Genomic DNA, 22,591 nt, shown 5'->3' on the forward strand with positions numbered 1-22,591 from the left:
ATAAGCATCGGAAAAAAGGTATGTACACGTCTGTGTATATATATGCAAATGTATATATCTATATAGTGTCTCATTAAAAACGGAGTTCAGACAGTCCTTAAAATGAAGCAGTAATTTGAGTATTCGCACAAAAAGCTTTAAAAACAATATAGTTTGAAAAACTAAAACGATAAATGATGTAATTAGACTATTTAAAAAATTAACAAAAACAATATGCATGAACAAATGCACAGTGAACATATGCACAAATGAGCAGTGAACATATGAACAAATGGACATACACAACAAAATATATAATTGTAAAAAAGAGTATATGCGGATAAGGCACAAAGAAAGAACTGCAATTATGTTCGTAAATTTTTTTCCTTTTTTCTTTTAATGATATAAAATTTTCATTGTGTAAAATAAGCATGTCCCCTTCTCGTCTTTACGGCTCCCTTCAATATTGTCGCAAATAATATTACAAAGAATTTACGCGCAAGCATTTATATATACATCGATATCTTTCTGCTTTTCTATATGACATATCTACCATTGCAGACAGTTTTATTTTTATTTTCTTTTTTTTGTATTTTAAATTTTACAGTGAAATTCATGTTTTTATTATTTGCACTCTCTTCATTTTTAAGCAGATTTTTCAGTTTTTCACTGGTAACCTGTAACTGCTCTTTTGTTGCAGAATATATATCTTTTTTATAGCCTTTTTTAATATGTTCTGATTTTATGTTTTGTATAACTTCATTTTCATTAGTTTTCCAGTACTTTCCTAATTGTTCATCAATGGCGGTATATATGTAGGGGCACTTAAATAAATCATCAATAAATTTTGCATACGTATGTAAACTACTTACAGGAACAGTACAATTTTTTGGGTGCTTCGTTTTTCTAGTATTAGCAGGGAGTATAATATCAGGAATATGACCAAACAATAATTCTTTTTTTTTTATTTCTGGTAAATTTTTTTCGAATATATTTTTATTTTTTTTATAAAATTTGTACGTAGCGTACATCTGCATATGATTTTCTTCTTTGATTTTTTGTATAAAATTTCGATCTTCATAACTTAATTTTTGATACTCCTTTTCTAATATTTTTTCTTTTTCCTCCTTTTTTTCTTTTTCAACATCTTTTTTTACATTTTTATGGAGCTTCTCTTTTATGTCTAATTTTTTGATAAAGTATTCATCATCTAAATTATAAAATTTTCTGTATATATCTTCATTTAATTCCATGGGCATTTTTTTCCCATAAAAGTAATACTTCCCTCCTTCATCTTTTCTTTTTATTTCATAAGGCTTTCTAAAAAAATATTCATAATCTTTTGCTGCTAATTGCTCTATGTAATCTTCGTAAAACATTACATCTCCATCATAAATCTTTTCTCTTAAACTTTTTTTTTCTTTTTTAATGATACCCCTTTGGCGTTTTTCATCTTTAGGAATTAAAATTTTAAGATTACCCTCATAATAATTTAAATTCTCATTATTCATTTCATTTTTACCGTTATCCTTTTCGGCCTCTTTATTTAGTTGGTTATATATGAACTCTCTTTTTAATTCGTCAAAATTTGCATTTTTTGTATTTTTGGGAAATTTATATGCATGTACAGGTAACTTATTGTATGATTTAACATTATTCTTTTTTTTAAAATTTTTGTACAATTCCGTGTAATTTAAAATATTGTGAATTGTAGAATCGATGCAACCTTTTGAATCAGATTCGGCTAGCTTTAAATTGTATATCTCGTTTTCTCCACTATCACAAAGTATATTATTTTTGTCTAAAATTTCGCAGTTGTATAGTTTCTCCATGCTCTTTTCGTGTGAATGCGGGAAGGGGAAAAAGCAGTTAAACGTAGCGACACGAACCAGATTGAGGAGCAGTCTGTAACAGTTTAAAGGAATAGAAAAAAAAAAAAAAAAAAGATTTAAATGCGCATATAAATATATACATATATATATGTATATATATATATATATTTATGTATATGCTATCCCTCCTTTCTATCTACCTTTTTGCTTAATTATTTAAAGATATGAAGTTAATGTAGCGCCAAAAAGTGTTAACTCGCTTTTCTTTTTTCTTTTTTTTTTTTTTTAAACAGCTTAAATTATCCACACGTTTTACAGTTTTTGTGTTGGAAAAAATGTGTGCTATATATTAAATGTTTTACACTGCATTTATCATTTTTTATAGGTCATTTTTCCAGCTATGTTTCACACACTTCGTGAGATGTTTTTCAAAAAAATGTACGTTATAAATAATTGTATAAATTTGATATAATAAAACGGAATATTTTCGAACAACAAAAAAAAAAAAAAATTACGCATATTTTGCTTATATAAATATAATTATTCAAAAGTATAAATATATGCATACAGCTGCTACATCAAAAACAGAATGCGAATTAGATGATAAAAAAAAAAAAAAAAAAAATACATAATGATAAAATGTGAAAGAATTACGCATACAACTTTACGTGTATATATATATATATATATATATATATGTACATATATACATATATAACGACAAAAATCAACAAGAACAAATGTAATGCATCTTGTGCATTTAGCAAAAATAAGCGCAAGCATATTTTTTATTAGCATTTTGAATTGACAAACAAAAGTTTTCATTTTTTTGAGTTTAAATATCACCTATAATTCTGTTGAAACTGCGGCCAACTTTTATTCGCAAAGATATATATATATATATATATATATATATATATATATATATATATATATGTAATTTTCTTCACAGTTGACTATTTTTGGGTATTCCAATCTTCCGTTTTTAGTATATTTTATTAGCATTACTATTGTAGCATTTTCCCTTTTCGTTTTTTTTCCACATTTTGTGATTCGTCGCCAATCCTTTTAATAATTTGAAAAGGGATGATGTCAAATTTCCAGCTCTGTAAAATCAATACTAATTCTATAATTATTTAATTCATTAGTGCAATTGTAAAAATATGGAAAAGGTAAGATAACATATTTTTGTTTATTACAACCTTTGGAGCTCGTTAAATTATTTTCAGTAGACTTTTTTTTTGTATCTTTTTTATTCACAGTAGTGTGGTGAACATGTGCAGTTGATTTACAATGGTTACTCGCATATGCATTGACCAATGATTCACTTTCTTGTGAAGAATTCGAAACATCAAATATATTAATGTCTATGTAAAAATGATAAAAAAAAAAATTTTCTTCGAATTTGGAACAAAATAAATTATTTTTTTGGGTTATATAATTCGTATCTGTCTTTCCATTCTGATTAAGTAAATTATTAATTTCATTTAGCAATTTTTTTGAACAAACATAGAAAAATAAAGGAAAAGTTAACAGGGCTAATGTGTGCTGAGGAACTAAAATTTCCCCGTGACTGAGATACATATATACAAAATTCTCTTCGTTCACATCGAACCTTTCAAATTCAAAGTGTTCATTATTTTCTAATTTTTCTTTCATCTTATATAATTGTGTTAAAGGTAAAGGTATACATATTTTTGTTCGAAAAGAAATGTTTTTTATTACAGGTGAGTACACCCAAATTCTAGATAATTTTGCATTCGTATTTTTAATAAAATAGTTTAAGTTTTCATTTTGGTTTATATTATTTACATGTGCAGGACAAGTGTCAAAAACAGGTAAGGTGTGGATAAGGACCTTGTTACCTATAAACTCTGTTGTGTTATAGGTCGCATTCTTGTTCTTCTTGACATCATCCTTGTTGCAATTATCATTTAAAGAGGAATTTTTAACATAAACGTATTTTTCGCCCCGTTGGCTTATTGCATTAGCACCTTTGGAAATGTTAAAATAATCTATACCTGTTAGATTGAGATCATTCAACTGTTCTATTTTAAAACTTGCATCTTTTTTAAAATCAACAATTTTTTTACCATGTTCTTTATTACCTTGAGTTGAAGAACCCTTTTCGTTATATTTATGAAAATAGTTAGTAGTCGAATTAATACTTTTAAAATATCTGCATCCTTGGTAGCATTCACATTCTACATTGACATAGAGGTATATATTTGGGTTGTCTTTAAGCTGATAAAGTTGTATGTTATCAAATGTATTTATGAAATTTTTAAATAAATAACTATTATGCTTTTGATTATGTATATTGCATAAATCTTCTTTGCATAAGTAAAGTGAAAAGTCATTTTTTAATTTAAAAATTATGGAATTATTATATTTCGTTTTTAGCTCATTATTCACAAAATCTTTGTACATTTTAATACTTTTAAAATTGTACGCTAGAACAGTTACATTGGAAAATACTGTCTCTGATTTTTTTTTTAGCAGCTTAAGATTTTCACAATAATTTAAATTTAATGCACTCATAATAAATGTGTACATAAAATTTTCCTCAAATGGAGTAGAAAATTCTCGGTAAATATGCTCCCTTTTCTTAATGTAATTATTTTCTTCTTTTTTATCTTTTTCGTCTTCTTTTTCGTTATCTTTTTCGATATCATTATTTTTATCTTTTTCAATATCTTTATTGTTATCTTTTCCTTTTTCATACTTTCCACTTTCTAGCTGGTGCAAATATGCATAATTTATGCCATTGCTCTTACGTCCTGATAAATTTTTAAATAATGAATATTCATCTAATTTACGATTATGCATTCGCTTCTCTTCTCTAATTAAATGTTTCATAAAGAGAAATATACATGGATTTATAATAAGATCAACATTATCGTTATTAATAATGTAACTAGTAATTATGTCCTTAGTTTTATTTAAGGAAAACAAAAAATATGCATGTAAACTTTTAATTGTATTTACAAACAATTCTTGTTCATGTAAAATATGAAACCCTTTATTCAACAAATATAAGAGAAACATTTCGATTAAATCTAATAAGTTATCAACTAGTTCATGCCCCTTTAATTCTTTCGGTAAAGAAACATAACATTTATGCAAAATGTAGAAAATACCTTCTATGATTGTAGAAGAGTAATCATTATTTTTATAAAACATATGATAGTTATTTTTTACTTCATTTTTTACAAGATCATTTTTTTTTTTACAACTATGGTTATTCCCAGTTTTGCTAAAAAGATTTATATCTATGTAATTTTGCATACGAATTACCTGTGACTCAAATTTTTTATCATTACTACATACTTGCTCATTATTCCTGTTGATATGGTCCTTTTTGTTACTTATGCTATTGTCTGGGCAGATAAACTTGTTATTATAATTGTTGATTTTTTTTTCCTCTTTAGAAATTTTCTTATTTTCCTTATAGTCCTCTTCTCTACTATTAACACCATAACAATTGTTTTTAGCACCTTTCGAGTTAGAAGGAGTGTAAAGACCCTCCTGGTTTGAAATATTATCCTTTTGTATTGGAGCCTTATCTTTGTTGTTATGTATAAGTAAGTTCTTCTCATTTAGTACGTGCAATTCTGGCAATTTATTTTTATTTTCCTCATTTAAAGTTTTAAGCTCCAAGTGGATCCTACCATCATCTATGCCTGTATTGATGTCCCCTTTGTTTAAAAGTTGCGTACTGTTTCTTCTACTTTTAGTGATATCATTTAATGGAATAATTTCTCGAATTTGTGTATTCTTATTCTGTTCATATTCACAAAAATTATCGCATTTCACAGAGACTATATTACTAAATCTGCAGGAAATACATTTACATCTTTGTATGTCCAATTTTTTATTTTTCAAAACATTATATTTATATAAAATATCATATGTTGATATATATATTATTAGGTCATTTATTGTAACATTAAAATTGTTAACCTCCTTAATCCATTGATAAAAGAAACTGTTATAACAAATGCTTACATTGTTTTTCACAGAATTGTTTAAAAGGTAACTACTAATTTTCGAATCAACCATACTAGTAGTGTTACCCTTGTTTTCTCTATGACTGTTGATAGTACATTTTTTCTCATCAACTTCTTTGTCGCTGTTCTTCTTAGTATCATTCTTTGGGTAAACTATATTAGAATGGTTCATTTTTCCCAGAAATATATCAATATTCGTTTTAACATTAGTAAATGAAGTATTATCACACGAATAGGAATAATTGAACGTAAGACAGTTATCAGGTGAAAGTTTTTCCTCTTCCCTAATATCAGACAGTGCACTAAAATAATCAACAAAATAATTTATCGCCCCTTTTTTTTTTTTATATATCAAACGATAAATTCTTTTTTGAAATAAGTCAACAGAAAATGTAGGATGGATGTAATTAGAATTCGATACATCATATTTTTCATTATAAAATATGTTATTAAATATTTCCGCATATAATGAGGTAGACTTTTTTTTAAGGCAATAAGAACAAGTAAAATTATTTTTTACGCAAAAAGAACATTTCGAATTATTTATATCTTTCCTATGTTTTTTCTGATATTTACAAATATTATATTTAAAAAAAGGAAAATACTCCAACCTCATTTTTTTGTCCTCATCAAAATATTTATACAAATTGTTACTTTCAAAATTGTAATTTAAAACAATAGTAACAATATTACTGCCATAACAAAATAATTTATTTTTTTGAATCTTTTCCATAATATTATTTTCTATAATACTTTTCAGTTTTTCCATTTTTTCTTTTTCTACCATATCATAATTTGTATACACATAATTCATTAAAATCCTTTCACAGTCTTCACTGTAATAGTATGTATCCTTTTTTGCCATTAATTTATCTGTACTGTCAGATTCCGACCATTTGTAAATGTATTCATCTGAATCGTTTTTCTTTTCCTTCTTTTTCTTTAATGTTCCATTTTCCTTCTTTTTTTTCTTCTTCCTTATTTTATTATGATAAAACTTGCTATATTTATTAAAAAACTCATTTGTATCTTCATCGTTATACACGAAATGCAACTCTGTCTTGGTACCTATAAAGAAGCAATAAATTATCAAAATATGCAATCCTACACATGTTAATACGACAGTATTCATGCGTTAAGAAGTACATTATTGGTATTTAATGTCAAAGAGTGAGTTAACAGAATCAGATGTATGTAACAAACGTATAAAAAGGTACAAATGACAGTAAAATAAAAACATTCAATGCATAAGAGAAAATAAAAAAAAAAATAATATACATAACACATGTAAGCATCTTCACAACTTTTTAAAAGTATTACTTTTAGCGCTAAAATTAGAGTTGTATCTGTAAAGAAATTTCAGGAATTTTTCAAAAAACGGGTCTATGGTTGTATGAAAAGATAATGCCGTCTTTTGAACGTAAAACACTATATCACAAATGTAAAATAAAAAAGTGTATATTCTGTAAATTGTGTATTCTCTTTCATTTTTAACTTCTTGAATGTTGAAATTACCACATTCGTTTGTCTTTGTTTGATTAATATGATGTAAAAAAAAGTAAGGTTCGTGAGAAAAGTGGTTATAAATATCCTGAGAATTGTCAAATTCGTACTGGAAGTCTTTATTTTCGAAGGTGCATATATTTTTAAACCCCACATGGTTCTTTACATTTTGGTCATGTTGATTAAATAACCTATTACATAACTTTTTCAGCACACTGTAGATATTAAAAGTAGATGGACTATATTTGCCTTCTTCTTCATTAAATGCATCTCTTAATTTGTTAACTACATCCATGATGTTATCTTCTTTTGGTGTACATTTCGAATTTGATGTACATTCATGATATGTCTCTTCTATATATGTGTCCTTTTTTTCGTTTAATTTGTGTTGGTCTATTTTTTTCCTACTCCTCTTTTCTCTTGAAATATTTATATTAAGCAAGTTTTTATAGTAGATATTAGAAGAATATATATACTCATAGAAATAGTCCATAAAATTTACTGATTTGTTTTCTTTGTTTACAGGCATATAATTATGCTGCTTTAAACCGAAATAAGGCATACTGCCATACTTCTTCTTTTTCAATATATTGTATGAATCAACGGAAGCAAATAACAGGTTTTCTCTTTTAAAATAAATATAATTATAAGCAAATAACATATTTGCACAAATAAATGAGGATGGTCCTAATTTTATATTAGATGGAGGGAATATGTTAATTAAGTAGTGCGGATTTATTAAATTGTTATTTTCATCATAAATGTTTTTATTATTATTAATTATATAATTTAGCTTCTCTATAATAAATATTCCATAGTAATGTGTACACATTTTTTCCACTTTTTCCGCTTTTACCGTTTTTCCCATTTTGTCCATTTTTTTATTTTTAACACCTTTTTCTAAGCGTACTTTATTTTTCATGTAATTTTTCGTTAAATCATTTAATCCAATTAATTCGTTTTGTCTGTATAATAATAAGTTGATAAAATTTAGAATAAGCAAATCGGACTGTTTCTCCTTTTGTTGTTCGTCGGTTGAAGGAATTATACCTACCACTATACAGTCATTTATTTTAGAAAAAAAATTGTAGAATTCCAGGAGGTTTAATTTGAATTTTATCTCATTCATTTCTGTTATTATTTCTTTTAAAACAAGCTGAAAACAAAACACATTTTCATAGTAATCCAACGAAAGATTTGTGTTGCTTTTATTTTCCCCTTTTTTTCTGGATAAACCGCTACTGCAGTTGTTGCTGTAGTTGTAGTACTTATAGTTACCACCACAGATGGCTTCCATTTTTTGGCTGTTATAACATATACCTATTTGTTTCCCTTGTTCAGAATATTCAGAACAATCATGAACCAAAGAAATATTTGTTTTTGCCTTATACTTATTTCCAACCTTTTCAAGAGCATTATAACATCCTACTGTTTTATTTTCATCTAATGTCTCCTTAGAAATATATTTTATTTGTGTCTCCATATTACTGTCTTCATTCTTATCGCATAAGAGGTAGTTGTTCACAAAGTAATTTTTGGAGACAAAATTTTCATCTAGTTGGTCTAATACATATAATTTGTTTTTGGTTTTATATATCATACTTTCTACATTTTCACATTCATAACATAAGTTTTTTTTTCCTTCTTCTGAGTACTCCATTTCAATGTACTTCTCCACTTGAAAATAGTAAGCCTTTTTTTTTTTTTTTTTTACTCATATATAATGAAACTTTTTTTTTTTTTCTTTATGTTTTTATAAGAAAAAAGAAAAAAAAAAAAAAAAACAGTAGAACGGAAGAAGTGATACAATTCAGTAGCTCCTGGGATTTTCTTTATTTTGCTTTCTTGCCTTTTTTATTTGAAAACTTGCCTCCATTGGGCATATATACACATACATGTGCATATATGTATGTACATGTAATTGTGAGCGCTTTATGATCATCGATTGACACTACACAAAGCTTATCATTCCGCTTACCCCTTACAAAATACAAAATAAACAAAAAAATAAAACACATACAAGAATTAGTAGCTGCGTGAATAGCTTAATATATAGATAAACAATTACATGAATAATCAGTTTAGCAAAGATATGAAAAAGGAAAATTATTTGAAAGTGCAAGGAAATGACAGTAACGAATTTTCCTTGCTTCAGAAGTATATACCTATGTATTATCCTCTACTTTTTAAAAAAAAAAAAGAAAAAAAAACTCATTCTCTATAACACGTACAAACAAAACAATATCCCCCTTTCACGCATTTTTATAAAACTAGGAAGGACATAATTCCCCTTTTCCAGTTTTGTGTTATTGTTTTTATAATTAAAAAATGATTCTTTTATTTTGTTACATTTTGTAATGTTTTTTTACATTTTTTTACATTTTGTAATGTTTTTTTACATTTTTTTACATTTTGTTATGTTTTGTTATATTTGTTATATTCTGTTTTGCTTTATTTTTATTATTATGCTTGTAACATCTACGTTTTAAATTTTAGTTTTAAGTTACCCTGCTACAATGTTGCTGTGTTGACTTTATTACACGGAAATTTTATGGGCATGTTTTTCTTCTTTATGTTCCTTATTAACAACAAATCAAAATTGTCAAATGTTTAGCTAAAATGATTAAAAAAATATAGATCATTGGTTACGAGTTAAAAGATAGAAATAAAAAACCGTCATTTAAAATTTGAATACAAGCATAATATAAATTTTGCATTTGTGCGTTACAAGGACACACTTTCGATATCTTTTATATGAATAATTAAAAAGGAAAAAGCCGTATAGCTAAATATAAACTATTATTATAGGAAAGAACTTTCTTTTTTTTTTTTTTTTTTCACAAGTCGAATATTCATAAACTATGCAATATATCAGGAAATGACTACAGTTTCACAAATATAAAATCGTTAATTTTTTTATTTTATATGTACTAAAAAGTTTTTCTACAAACGATTGTATGTATATTTAAACACAGATGTATGCACATATCTCTGTATTCGTTTATATTATCTCCTTTTTCTGTGACAAAGGTTATTAAAATTATATATATATATATATATATATATATATATATATATATATATATATGTAAATGTAAACAAAGAGAAATTTAAGCTAATTATATAAAATAAGAAATGATCGAGTAAAAACAGAAGGTAGTATAAAAAGTAGAACATAATAAGCATATAATAATACATATAATAACAGGTATAAAAAGGTAACAATAAATATAAAAAATGGTGAGTTACGTTTTTTAACGTAAACAGAATATGAGTGAGGTAATACAAAAATCGTATTAAGGCATATAATGCATAAGTAATTTGTAAAAGGGTGGCACATACTTTTGCAAAATAGTGGTACACAAATGTATGTATATATGTACATTTATACATTGTTATATATATGTATATGCAAATGTACATATATGCATATACATATGCTTATACAGCTAGCATACGTAATAACAACAGCACATGTAAGATCCATTTCAGCACCACATGTGAGACATAAAATTTTGAAAATTCATAAAAAGCGTTAAATAATGATGTTCGACATTTCTGGTACTTCCGACCACGAACAAATTCGAAAGAAAAACATATGTATAATTAAGCACATTCGTAATATTTATTTTTCTTGGTGTGAATTATAGGTAAGGTGGTGAGAAAAAAACCCGCAAAACAATTTGTGTCATTTGTGTGTTCCTCACATAAAATAGTCATTCGTTCGTTTGTTATAGTAATATGTATATATATATATATATATGTGCTTACATACTATTTACTTTTTTTAAAAATGCCAAATTTTTAACTCTCCGTCCTCATTAGGCTCATGCTTTGCAACTAATAGTTATTTTATATGCCGAATGTTCTTCCTTAATAACTGTTCACTAGCACTTGTACATTCGATTTATTAGTGAAGGGGAACCTACTTAACATATCTCATACAAACATAGAAATTTTGTTCCTTCTATTTATTTTTGATTTATTTTCTCTCTTATTCTTTACATTTCTTCCTTTTTCGTTACGTTTGCCCCTTGTTCCATCTGTTTCCTCCTTTTCTGTTATTTTTTTTTTTTTTTTTTTTTTTTTTACATCTAGTCATTTTTCTTATCGCTTCTACCATTTTGCAACGCAACCACTTGTTTTGGCTGATTATTCTGTCCGCTAATTTGACCTTGGCCTTGCGGTTGATCATGAGAAAGTTTTTCATTTCTGTTTTTATCTACTTTGTATATGCACCTTTGATAAATGTAACATAAAAATATGATATCATCACGGAAGCATGATAACTTATGCATCCATGGCATATCAATTAGAAAGAAAGCAATATCATCAATAAAGGTGTTCAACGATTTGTATATAAGCGCTTTCCATGGTAAATGTTCAACTGATTTTAACTTATAATTTATGTAAAGTTGAGGTGTCATCATGATAAAACCAAAGGTATAAACTGTTCCCGCTAACACAGAGATAATATATGAATACCATGATTTATATTTATAATAAAAAAGAGAATAAATAGCGTATCCAATAAAACATGGTATTAAAACAATTCCTACATATTTCACCGCTATTTTGTCATATTTTTTAGTCATAGATTCGGTATAATTTTTTTTATCTTTCAAAATAATAAAAGGATAATTTTTGCTAAAAGAAACGTGGACAGCTTTTGTTACTTTCCATGCTGATAATGCAACACCTACACACATTTCAAATAGTAATAACCATGAGGTATTTTCTGAATCATACAAATATAATGCTAAAATGATATCACATACAAATGTCGTTATGACACTAAGTGCTGATAATCCTTCCATTGATTCATTCTGGTACCAGAATTGCATATCATTCTTGAATGCAAAAAAAGAGAATATAGAATGTAGTAATATAAATATAGCTGAAAAGATTAACATATATATATTAGTTGTCATTAATATTTTTTTCATCATATTTATTTCTTTATTGGCAGTTGCGTTAGTCAAGTTTTGAAAGGAAAATGTTTTGTTATTATTCCTATCCATTATTCGGATAGATGTATCCATTTGTTTTATAAACATATAATACATAAAACTACAAGTACCATAATTTATTTCTATGTTTAGTAATTTATTTTCATCCATATTTTTTTCTATTATTAAAAAGGAATCTACATCCTTTATTTTTTTTCTTATCCTATATGGATCATATATAGAAATGTAGTTAGTTCTTTTATCTTTATCTTTTAGTAACACTTTATCTAACACATAATAATCACTTTCAATTAACCAAAAATCAGATAAAAATATAGGTGGTGTATACGTATTTGTGTGTATATTAATTTTCCATGTTTTTAAATGAGGCATATTAAATTCATTTATTCTATGTTGGGACAAATCATGTACAATATTGATGTCAATTCTTTTCTTTATATGATAGAACTCTTCTTTTTTCTCTTTTTTCTTTTGTTTCTTTTTCATGTTCTTGTAGTCTTCACCCATTAAACTATATTTTTCCTCTTCCTCTAACTCATATGGAAGCATCTTAACTGTTATTGGTATATTGTCAACTAAAATTTGATTCTTAAATTCTTTTTTTATACTACTATTTAGTAAACAAGACATATCACGTTTTTTGTAAAAATGAAGAGGAATTACAGCAACAGATATATATTTTTCGTTCTTCCATGAATCATTTAGATAAAATGAATAATCAAATTTTTCATAATTACTAAATTTTCTATATATATATAATTCCTTTTCTCTTATTTGTATTAACTTGCTATTATTTTTTATGTAATCAAAATTCACTGAATGGTTGTTACTTAAAAATATATATACATCAAATATATCCCCATTTTCAAAACTATTCTTTAAAAATAACTTATTCCCATCTATATTACCATTTTTAGGTACCATTTTATTTTTCCCTCCTGATATAAAATACATCACTAAATGCATTATTAGCATTTGAATAATTATTGATACTAATTTTTGAAAAAATGGTACCCTCGCATTTTCATTACCATTATTGTTGTCATTCTGAGTGTTAGCCCCACTCGTTACAACGTTCTGAGAGCTTAATGCCGACCCCATCTTTCCTTTCAAGCGAATCGATAATTATGTTATATATATTATATATATGTTTGTAGGTATGTATGGGTATGTATGTACATGCGTGCTTGTAAATGTAAGGGTACAAATACATATATGCAAAAACGAACAAAAATTAGTAAAAGCGAATGTGTACACAATACTTATATATATAAATATATAAACATATATATGTATACACGAAACGGTATATGATAGAAGTGAGTATCTCCGATATGTTCTTTTTTATTGTATCCCTTGAAACCTCTTACGTGTAATTTTTATGAAGTCGTCCACACTCAGGCAATTCAAAAGTAAATACATACATCAATTTGATTTTTTACAAAATAAATAAATTTATTCGTAATTTATATTATAACCTGTTTATGAATACGTGCACAATTGCCTAATCAATTTTTTTACTCTCAGATCACGCTTTTCTTAATTATTTCCATGTAAACTTGACATAGTTCTTTTCCGTAGTCACTGATGGGGCGTACAATATGTACATTATACGTGCATATATACATATATATATGTAAACATATGTGCATAGATATAAACAAACTTATATAAAAACATATACACAGAAATAAATATATATGTGTATATGTTACATTTTACATAATCAACCCTGATAATGCTACATATATGCATATATATATACGTATGCATTTCTTATATACGCTAGTTTTATTGCTTAAGCTTTTTCATGTGATAAACCCAATTAATACTTTTTACCATCATGTTGCAGAATTTAAAATAAATAATATATTTTTTTTAATTTAATAAAAAACTAACAGTAGCATAATTTATTAACACTTAAATATTACACTTGCTCAATTTAAAAATACATCAAGGTGTTCTGTTTATTTTTCCTTGCGTATTTAAAAGGCAAGGCTTTTTTTTTTTTTTTTTTTTACACATTTAATAAATTACGTACTTATAATTTATCACATACTTAAAGCGATATTAAGAATGTATCTACTCAGCAATTGTTACTTAATTAGTCGATCTTCGCTAAGTGCATTTATACAATATGCATGTGAATATATATATGTATCACGTATGTATTATGTATGTACGTTTGTGTAACTCTGTTTTAATTCGTATTTTAATGTATTTTGTTTAATTATATGATATAATTCTTGCCTTCTCTTCCTTGGTCAAAGGTTCATTCTTGAATATATATAAAATTGAGCACTGGTTTTTGCGAACGAGAGAAAAATGAAAAGTATTAAGTTGGGAAGTTCATTTTTTTTTTAAATTTTTGTAATCTATTAAGTAAATATATACGTACCCACATACATACATTGTATAAGTGTTTTTGTTTGCAAGGGTTTACTGAATACTTGTAATCTAAGAAAATTAAAAAAAAAAAAAAAAAGAGAAAGGATATACATTTTTCTATGAAAATAGCTTATTTACTTTAACATACATAAGTTGGAATATTATACACATTTGAATATATGCTTGCTATTTACTGTGAATCCTATAAATATGTGCAGTTGTATTATTCCGTGATTTTACATAACTCAAAATAAAAAAAAATTTCTAACATTTTCAGGTGAAATAATGTTTTTTCATCTTTTTTAAAAAAACAAAAAAAACATAAATATAAACACTAATGTGAACACAAACGTAAACATAATACGTAAAATATAAAACCTTTTTGTTAAACAGTCGAAATATGGAAAACTCTATTTTAAAAAAGTAAAATGGGATAAATGGAGCACATTTTAATCAGTGTGTGCAAGACGCATGTATATTTTAAAGTATTTTTCTCCCTTCGTTAATAGTCCATTATATACGAAAAAAAAGCAACATAAAATGAAAGAGAGAAATTGATTAAATGATATTACATGATACTTTTCTTATATTTCAGAAATCTTGAAAATATATAAAATGTAGAATTAAAAAAAAGGAAATTTGCTTTTTGTTACAACTTTTAGTGTGCACTCTTTTTTATTAATCTTAAATGTTTAAAATTATGCAAACTTTTTGGAGAAGTATTTTGGATAAATAAAGTGCCTCACATTTCTGAAAATGTTGCTTTTGTTAAAGCAATGTACACATGTATGCATATATGTGTACCATATGCATATAATATTCAGTGGGATGTCCAAATAACGTGTTAAAAATTAAACTTATTATGCCACATGTTATATGCAAAACATTTGCAACAAAAAGATACGCAAAAAAAATAAGAAATTTTTGAATATAAACAAACGAATGAAAGTAAGGAAGATGTTTCTTTTCCTTTCTTTTTATTAAGGAAAACTGACACAAGGCTGTGCATATAGATTCTAAAATGTATGTACTAATTATGAGCAGCATTGTAAATATTAAAAAGGAGAAAAATGTAATGGCAAACATATATATATATATATATATATATATATATATATATATATATATATATGTGTAAAAGCACATGTTTGCGGAATGCACGATTCTTTGGTAAATACAAAAAAAAAAAAAAAAAGGAAGCATTCAGAGGTGAAAATTGTCCTAATATAAAAATGTATATATATATATATATATATAAATGAACTATATATATTTTGGTTGTACTTCTTAAAATTGGCCCATTTTACAGTTGAGGTAAAAAATGAAATCTGTAAAAAGTTATATTATTACATATATATAAAGTAAGCATATGTGATGGCCGCTTTTTTTTTTTTTTTTTTTGGTGGTAACATTAAACGTTCGCTAACGTTTTAGCGAGCACTCGTCCCCTGCCACAAGAAATATCACAAACAATTTCGTTATTAAATAGTTTGGAATCCACTAAAGTTGGTTCGTTATGATTTTTTTTATCATTTAATGCTAAACAGGATGAGTTATATTTACCCCAGGAATACAATTTATTATCTGAGAGTAACATAGAATAGTAGTAAGTACTTCCACCTGCTTGAATTTTCTCAATATCTTTTTTAATTATACTATTTTCATATTGTGGGTTTAAAGTTATGGCCTTTGGTTCTAACCATGCCCTTGATCCCCAGAAATAGATAATATTATTTTCTGAACAAGCAATCATATGATTATCTCCACAAGCAATAAATTTTATTTTAATATTTTCCATTTCGAAATATTTTACTTTATTTGGATATACTTCGTGAGAATATAAATCACCTATACTATTTTCAATACCTAATTGTCCATAGTCATTTCTTCCCCAAACATAAACCTCACCATTAGTCGATAAGGCAGCAGAAAAACTATGACCACAACAGATATGTTTGATAATTATATTGTTACTTATAAAATAATCGATTTCTTCAAAAAATAATTGATCTCCATGATTTCCTTTGCCTAGCCGTCCAAATTCACCTCGTCCACATCCATACACTTTTCCATTTTTTGTTAATACTAAACTATGTTGTTCACCACAACATATATTTGTAAATTCTGAATCTTCATTTTTAAATGATTCAATTCTTTTAGGGATATTTACATTTTGTTTACTACCATGTCCTAACCCGTTTGCACCTCTAAAAAAGTTTCCTCCCCATCCCCAGCTGTACAAATCATTATTCTCATCTACAGCTAAGGTGTGCCTATAACCACAACAAACATCTGTAAATTTTATATTATTTACATTATTTACTTCTTTCGGTATTAACGAATAATTATTACTTTTTTCATTTTCATCTAAATTTCTGCCTAATTGACCTTTGTCGTTTAAACCGTATGTGAAAATTTTCCCTTCTACTATAAAAGCTGCATGGTTGCAACCAGCTGACAATTTTTCAATCTTTACATTTTCAAAATTTGGTACCTTCTCAGGTAACTGACTTTTTTCCCCAACTTTTATGGAGGAAAATATACTATCACCTGAACAACCCCATCTCCATAAGTTATATTTTCTTTCCTTTTTTTCTTCTACTTTTTTTTTACTGCTATAATATTTTAAATCGCATATAAAAAAGCGACTTCTTCCCTTTAAAGTGTTACGAATTTTTTGCATTTTAACATTTTAAGTGTTCAAATGGCTGAAGTGTGTTTACAAATATAGTACAGTGAGCATTAAAATTTATGAAAAAAAAAAAAAAAAAAGTTCAAGGATGACAGGCTCAATGGGCATACTATTAAATAGAAGAGAATGTACTTATAAATAACATGTAAATATTAATGAATATATATTAGTATGTAATATATTTGTAATGTATCCATATATACATACTTGGCGCCTAGTATGACTACTTCTACACTGATGATACAAGCATTTATTTTTTTTTCTATTTTTATTACGTGCGTTATTACTCTTTTGTAAATTTTTTCATATCAACGATATACGGAAAAGCTAAGTTACCACTTGGCTTATAAAAAAAACAACACTTTCACCTACGTTTATGATTGTGGATATTATTTTATAAGTAATGTTATGCTATAAACGGAAAAAGATACAAATTTTCGAATTACTACAAATGTATGTTATTGAGATAGAGGTTTACATGTACATATGTATACATATACATATATATATATATGCAATTTCAAAGTTTACCAATATTATTGCTATTTGTTGGTTTAAAATTGTAAACGTGAGAAAATAAAAAGAAATACCTCATAAAAAAAAAAAATAAATATAATTTGGTGTTTTTTTTATTTTTTTATTCAAATGTTTATGGACCCATAAAATGTTATAAAGGGAAAAAATTAGCATAACATGATGAATGTAGAGAATTACAAAATTAGTATGACCTATATCTTGTACATTATATATTTGCCTATTGAGGAAGTTTTTTTTTTATGCTTTTTTCTTATAACGGAAAAGGTGAATCTATATATGAATATGTATATATACATGCATAATATATGCATGCAACTGCGACTTAATTTCATTATTATATTTTTTTTCCTGTATAATAGGAATGTTAATAATAAGGGAAAGAATTATTTTTAACAATATTTTATGTTACATGAAAAGCTTATCCATGCATACCTAAAAGATGTCCAAATATGAATCGATACATGGAAAGATGTAATGTTCATTTGTTCGAGTATTTCTCTTCTTGCTAAAGCAAAGTGTATAACAGGAACATATACATATATATATATGTATGATCGTACATATATGTAACTACAACCACTTTTAATGACATTTATGGATCTTACGTACCCGTGAACAGGCTAAGAAAGGTTTTAAATAACAAAAAATATTAAACAGTAAATTTATATTACTTTTTTTCTTTTATTCTGTAAATATAATGCATTCCGAGTTGCTGTATTACAAAAATGTGTACATATATGCAGGCACATATATGTATATAATATGCATGTTCTATTGTGTTACACATACTGAAATACATATATATATTGTTCAGAAAACAAAAAAATTCACGCAAAAAAAAAAAAAAAAAGGAAAAAATGGAAACAAAAGAAAGGAAAATTACTTGTAAAAAGAATATTGCTTGATATGCATACGTAATCACTTACCTAATTATTTTTGCACATATCGATAAATTAATGTATCAATCATTTCTTCAGTAACTTTAATTTGTAATAAAGTTCATAGATTTTACCAACTTGCCTTAACGAAACCAGGAAAAAACATATTTTGTATCAATTTTCGAGCTTGATGTCTACACAGACCGAAAAATGCGTTATAGCCTCTTGCTCTCCCTAAAAAGATGTGTACGTTTTTGGGTATGTTATTAATCAAAAGTATATACACACGGGTAGAGACGAAAGCGTGTACATACACGCAAATACATATGCAATCCTGCACGGAAATGTACACACTTGTGTATGTATGCACGGGTATATGTGCGTATCTAGGTATATATACTCATTTTCATATCAGACCTGTTATTGCACATCTGTTTCTGAACCTTACTGGGCAGGAATCCCTCGGTAACAATGAGAGTTTGTATTTCCAGTAAACATATTCAATGGGAGACGATGCTTCTGATATATATTTTTTTAATAACTCCCTTTTTTCCTTATATCTTTCAATAAGATATTTTCTTTTTAAGTTCCTTTGAATTTTTGCTTCATGTCTTTTTATAACAGTATATTTGTTATTTGGGTCTAACCTCTTTTTTAAATTTAAAGGGTTTATTGTTTTTAAATAATTTTGTTTCCTCTTCTTTTGAAAAGTTGAATAGTTATTTAAAAATAAATGACAAGTGTACTTCACTTTAATGCTAAAAATGTGTGAATGGACTAAAATAAGGTAAGAAAGGAAAAATTTCATAAAACTCAACATTTCACATCTTTACGAATGAAAAGTAAGGTCTGCAAAAATGGTGAAAAATAATATCCAAAAAGAAAAAAAAAAGGGTTTGTGTGATTAATTGAATACACCAAATAGCGCAAAAATTATGATAAGTACATATATTATATAATACATATATAAGTACACACGCAGTTATAAATGTGCATGTATTTTATTACATTTGGGCTCTTCAGCGTTAACGATTGACAGTTAATTTATTTTTTGCTATTTTATGAAAACTGTTCTTTTTTTAATCATTCCAATAGGGGAAAAAATGCCTTATAAATGGTTTTAAAAAATGTTGTAAGAAAATCTTTTAAATATTTTTTATTTTTTGACCCCGGTTAATTCTTTCAAGTAAAAACAAATGAGTGCAAAAAAACTTTCATACTAAAACAGGTGATAAGGAAAATTGTGGAACTTGCGTTTCATACATAATTGAGTTTATCCTTTTCTCTTTTTGAACAATAAAAAAATAGTACTATTTGCATTCTTTTTGAATTTGCATTATTATGAAAAAATACTCTTCCTATTTATACATGGAAATGCAATTTTTTAAAAATGCTAAACGTTTCAAAAGAATTAAACATTTTAAAAAAATATAAGAAATAAATTTATGAAATGTAAAAATTAATTTAATTAAATGAAAACAAAAAGAGCTATATTATTTAAAAAAAAAAAAAAAGAACCTTTTACATTTTGTGTAAAAAATAAAAAAAAAAATATATATTTTATCAGAAAAACAATTCACAGTTGGTTACTGTTAAAAGGTGAATTATTCATAATTGGTTAATTATTTATAATAGTTTAATTATTCATAAATACTGATTATTTATAAATGCTAAATTTTTCATAAAAGCTAAATTGTTTATAATTAAAAGTTTTTACAACTATTTTAGTATATGGGAAGTGGTGAATATAGGAATGTGACTGTACACACATATAATGAACCATGCACAGGGGAAGACGACTGTTATAAACAAATAATATGATCAATTGAACTTTTGTTTTGAGTGAGAAAATGTTGACGAGGGTTCATAATTTCACGATGAATAGTGTTATATTTAACATATTTGGGTATGCTATTTTCTATATGTTCTAAGGAAGCAATATTTGCTTTATTAGTTAGTATACCAGTTATATTACTTTTTGAGATTATGCCCTTATTCAAATAATTCTTGGTAATGATAGAGTTTTTTTTATTATCTTCAACACTGACCTCATCCATCAAATTATTTAATCTCTGCTTTATATCAGCATTATAATCAACAATTTTATTTAGCGATTTTTGTGTTTGCAGGTTTCTCCCATTTTGTGTTTTGTATAGTTCAACTTCATCTTGTATGTTTATAGTTTTTGATGTAATATTTTCAATCAAATTCGTATTTTTAATATTACCCTTATCAGAACTTACCATATATTTTTTTTTTTTTTCAAATTTTGTACATAGTACATCATCTGGAGAATATTCCAATTCTGTCTTATGATTATTATAAATTGAAAAGTTGTTTTCTTTACTTAAATAAGAATTCTTAGAATTTGATGATTCATTATCTACATTTTTAATGGATTCACATAAACTTTTAATTTTCTCTATATTTCTGTTGTAACATAAATCGTAATCGCATTTTTTTCCTGAATTTTTCGGTGATAAAATATAATTCTTTGATGATAATTCCTTCTGTAATTTTAATGCATTGGGGATAACATTCTTTACTCCAAGACCATGTCTTGTGCTACTTACCTCGTCTTTTTTTTTTTCTATTTTCAAATCTTTATCACCCTCATCGTTGAAACCATCTTCGCTGATACTGTTCTCATTGACACCGTCCTCGTTAGCACTGCAAACCCTATTGTTGTTATTGCCATAAAAGGAAGTATTAGAAAAAGATAAGGGAAACGCCTGATGTTTTAGATGACTATTTGAATGAACCTTTTCTTTATACTTAATCGAGCTAACATTTGGAGATGTTCTCCCAGGGGTACTACAACCATTGTCTTTGTCACATGAAATAATTGATTCTATAGTTTTATTTAAGTCAAAAAAAAAATTTTTAAAGTATTTGTCTTGTTTACCAATTAACTCATTGTATTCATTTTCTTTATCTTTCTATGTCAAAAAGAGGGGAAGGAAAAAAAAAAAATAATAAAATAAAATAAAAAGTAAACACAGAATAATTAGGAAAAACAAAGCTTAAGGGAGCAGGAAGAAGCAAAATAAAAGTACAATGGGTAGATATATTCGTGCACTACTTTTTTTCACTTCATTCTTCATGTTTGTTTATATATAACATTTTTATATGTCTATATCATATTCTATAGAAACATTTTACCTTTTTTTTTTTTTTTTTTTTTACTTTTTTTACAACTTACTGCGAATCTTACGAGCATGTTTACTTTATTTTTTAACTCTTTAAACTTACGATTATAGCTTATTTTATTTTGATAAAAGCGATCATAATCTTTTGTTAAATTTTCTAAGTGTTTAACCCTCACACTTAAGATATTTATTTTCTTCAAAGATTCCATATTAATTGAATGTAACCTTTTGTTTTCGCTGTTTAAGAATATTATTAAATTTTTCAGTTCTTCTAAAGTTTCACATTCATTTTCTCTTAGCATTTCTAAAATGTAGTTCTTTTCAATTTTTACTTGTTTGTCGTTAGGTTCATTGCTCACTTTCATTTTTCTCTTCAGCTTTCTTCCCTTTTTCTTTCTTTCCTTTATCTTTCTTACCTTTATACTTCTTCCCCCTATCTTTCTTCTCTTTATTTTTCTACTTTAATCTTTCTCTTTTTTTTCTTTTTTCTCCCCCTCCTATTTATATATTTGTATTGAATGGAAGACTGAAATGATCGTGCTCCTTGAAAATTACATTATCGTTTAAAACTTGAAAGAAAAATATTCAGTACGTGAGTATATATATGTGTATATGTACGTGCACATTACATTAATTATGTTGTGTACGCATAT

At 26.1% G+C, this 22,591-nt stretch overlaps 6 protein-coding genes across 6 annotated transcripts; all 6 read right to left on the minus strand.

Annotated features, from left to right (window-relative positions):
- Positions 1-515: 515 nt before the first annotated feature.
- Positions 516-1,811, minus strand: AEP (apical exonemal protein, putative; the record flags this gene model as incomplete). The annotated part of the gene is made up of 1 exon (XM_029005170.1): positions 516-1,811. The coding sequence occupies one exon, from the start codon at positions 1,809-1,811 to the stop codon at positions 516-518; it is 1,296 nt and encodes a 431-aa protein (XP_028861786.1).
- Positions 1,812-2,903: 1,092 nt separating this feature from the next.
- PmUG01_09046600 (conserved Plasmodium protein, unknown function) lies at positions 2,904-8,984 on the minus strand (the record flags this gene model as incomplete). The annotated part of the gene is made up of 2 exons (XM_029005171.1): positions 2,904-6,889; positions 7,142-8,984. 2 exons carry the CDS (start codon positions 8,982-8,984, stop codon positions 2,904-2,906), a joined length of 5,829 nt encoding a protein of 1,942 aa, XP_028861787.1.
- Positions 8,985-11,418: 2,434 nt separating this feature from the next.
- Positions 11,419-13,395, minus strand: PmUG01_09046700 (conserved Plasmodium protein, unknown function; the record flags this gene model as incomplete). The annotated part of the gene is made up of 1 exon (XM_029005172.1): positions 11,419-13,395. One exon carries the CDS (start codon positions 13,393-13,395, stop codon positions 11,419-11,421), a length of 1,977 nt encoding a protein of 658 aa, XP_028861788.1.
- Positions 13,396-16,093: 2,698 nt separating this feature from the next.
- Positions 16,094-17,365, minus strand: PmUG01_09046800 (UVB-resistance protein UVR8 homologue, putative; the record flags this gene model as incomplete). The annotated part of the gene is made up of 1 exon (XM_029005173.1): positions 16,094-17,365. One exon carries the CDS (start codon positions 17,363-17,365, stop codon positions 16,094-16,096), a length of 1,272 nt encoding a protein of 423 aa, XP_028861789.1.
- A 1,554-nt stretch (positions 17,366-18,919) lies between these two features.
- Positions 18,920-19,609, minus strand: PmUG01_09046900 (30S ribosomal protein S14, putative; the record flags this gene model as incomplete). Its single annotated transcript, XM_029005174.1, has 2 exons — positions 18,920-19,023; positions 19,207-19,609. The coding sequence occupies 2 exons, from the start codon at positions 19,607-19,609 to the stop codon at positions 18,920-18,922; spliced, it is 507 nt and encodes a 168-aa protein (XP_028861790.1).
- A 982-nt stretch (positions 19,610-20,591) lies between these two features.
- On the minus strand, positions 20,592-22,303 carry PmUG01_09047000 (conserved Plasmodium protein, unknown function; the record flags this gene model as incomplete). Its single annotated transcript, XM_029005175.1, has 2 exons — positions 20,592-21,728; positions 21,992-22,303. The coding sequence occupies 2 exons, from the start codon at positions 22,301-22,303 to the stop codon at positions 20,592-20,594; spliced, it is 1,449 nt and encodes a 482-aa protein (XP_028861791.1).
- Positions 22,304-22,591: the final 288 nt, after the last annotated feature.

Source organism: Plasmodium malariae, assembly GCF_900090045.1.
Source record: "Plasmodium malariae genome assembly, chromosome: 9".
NCBI lineage: Eukaryota > Apicomplexa > Aconoidasida > Haemosporida > Plasmodiidae > Plasmodium > Plasmodium malariae.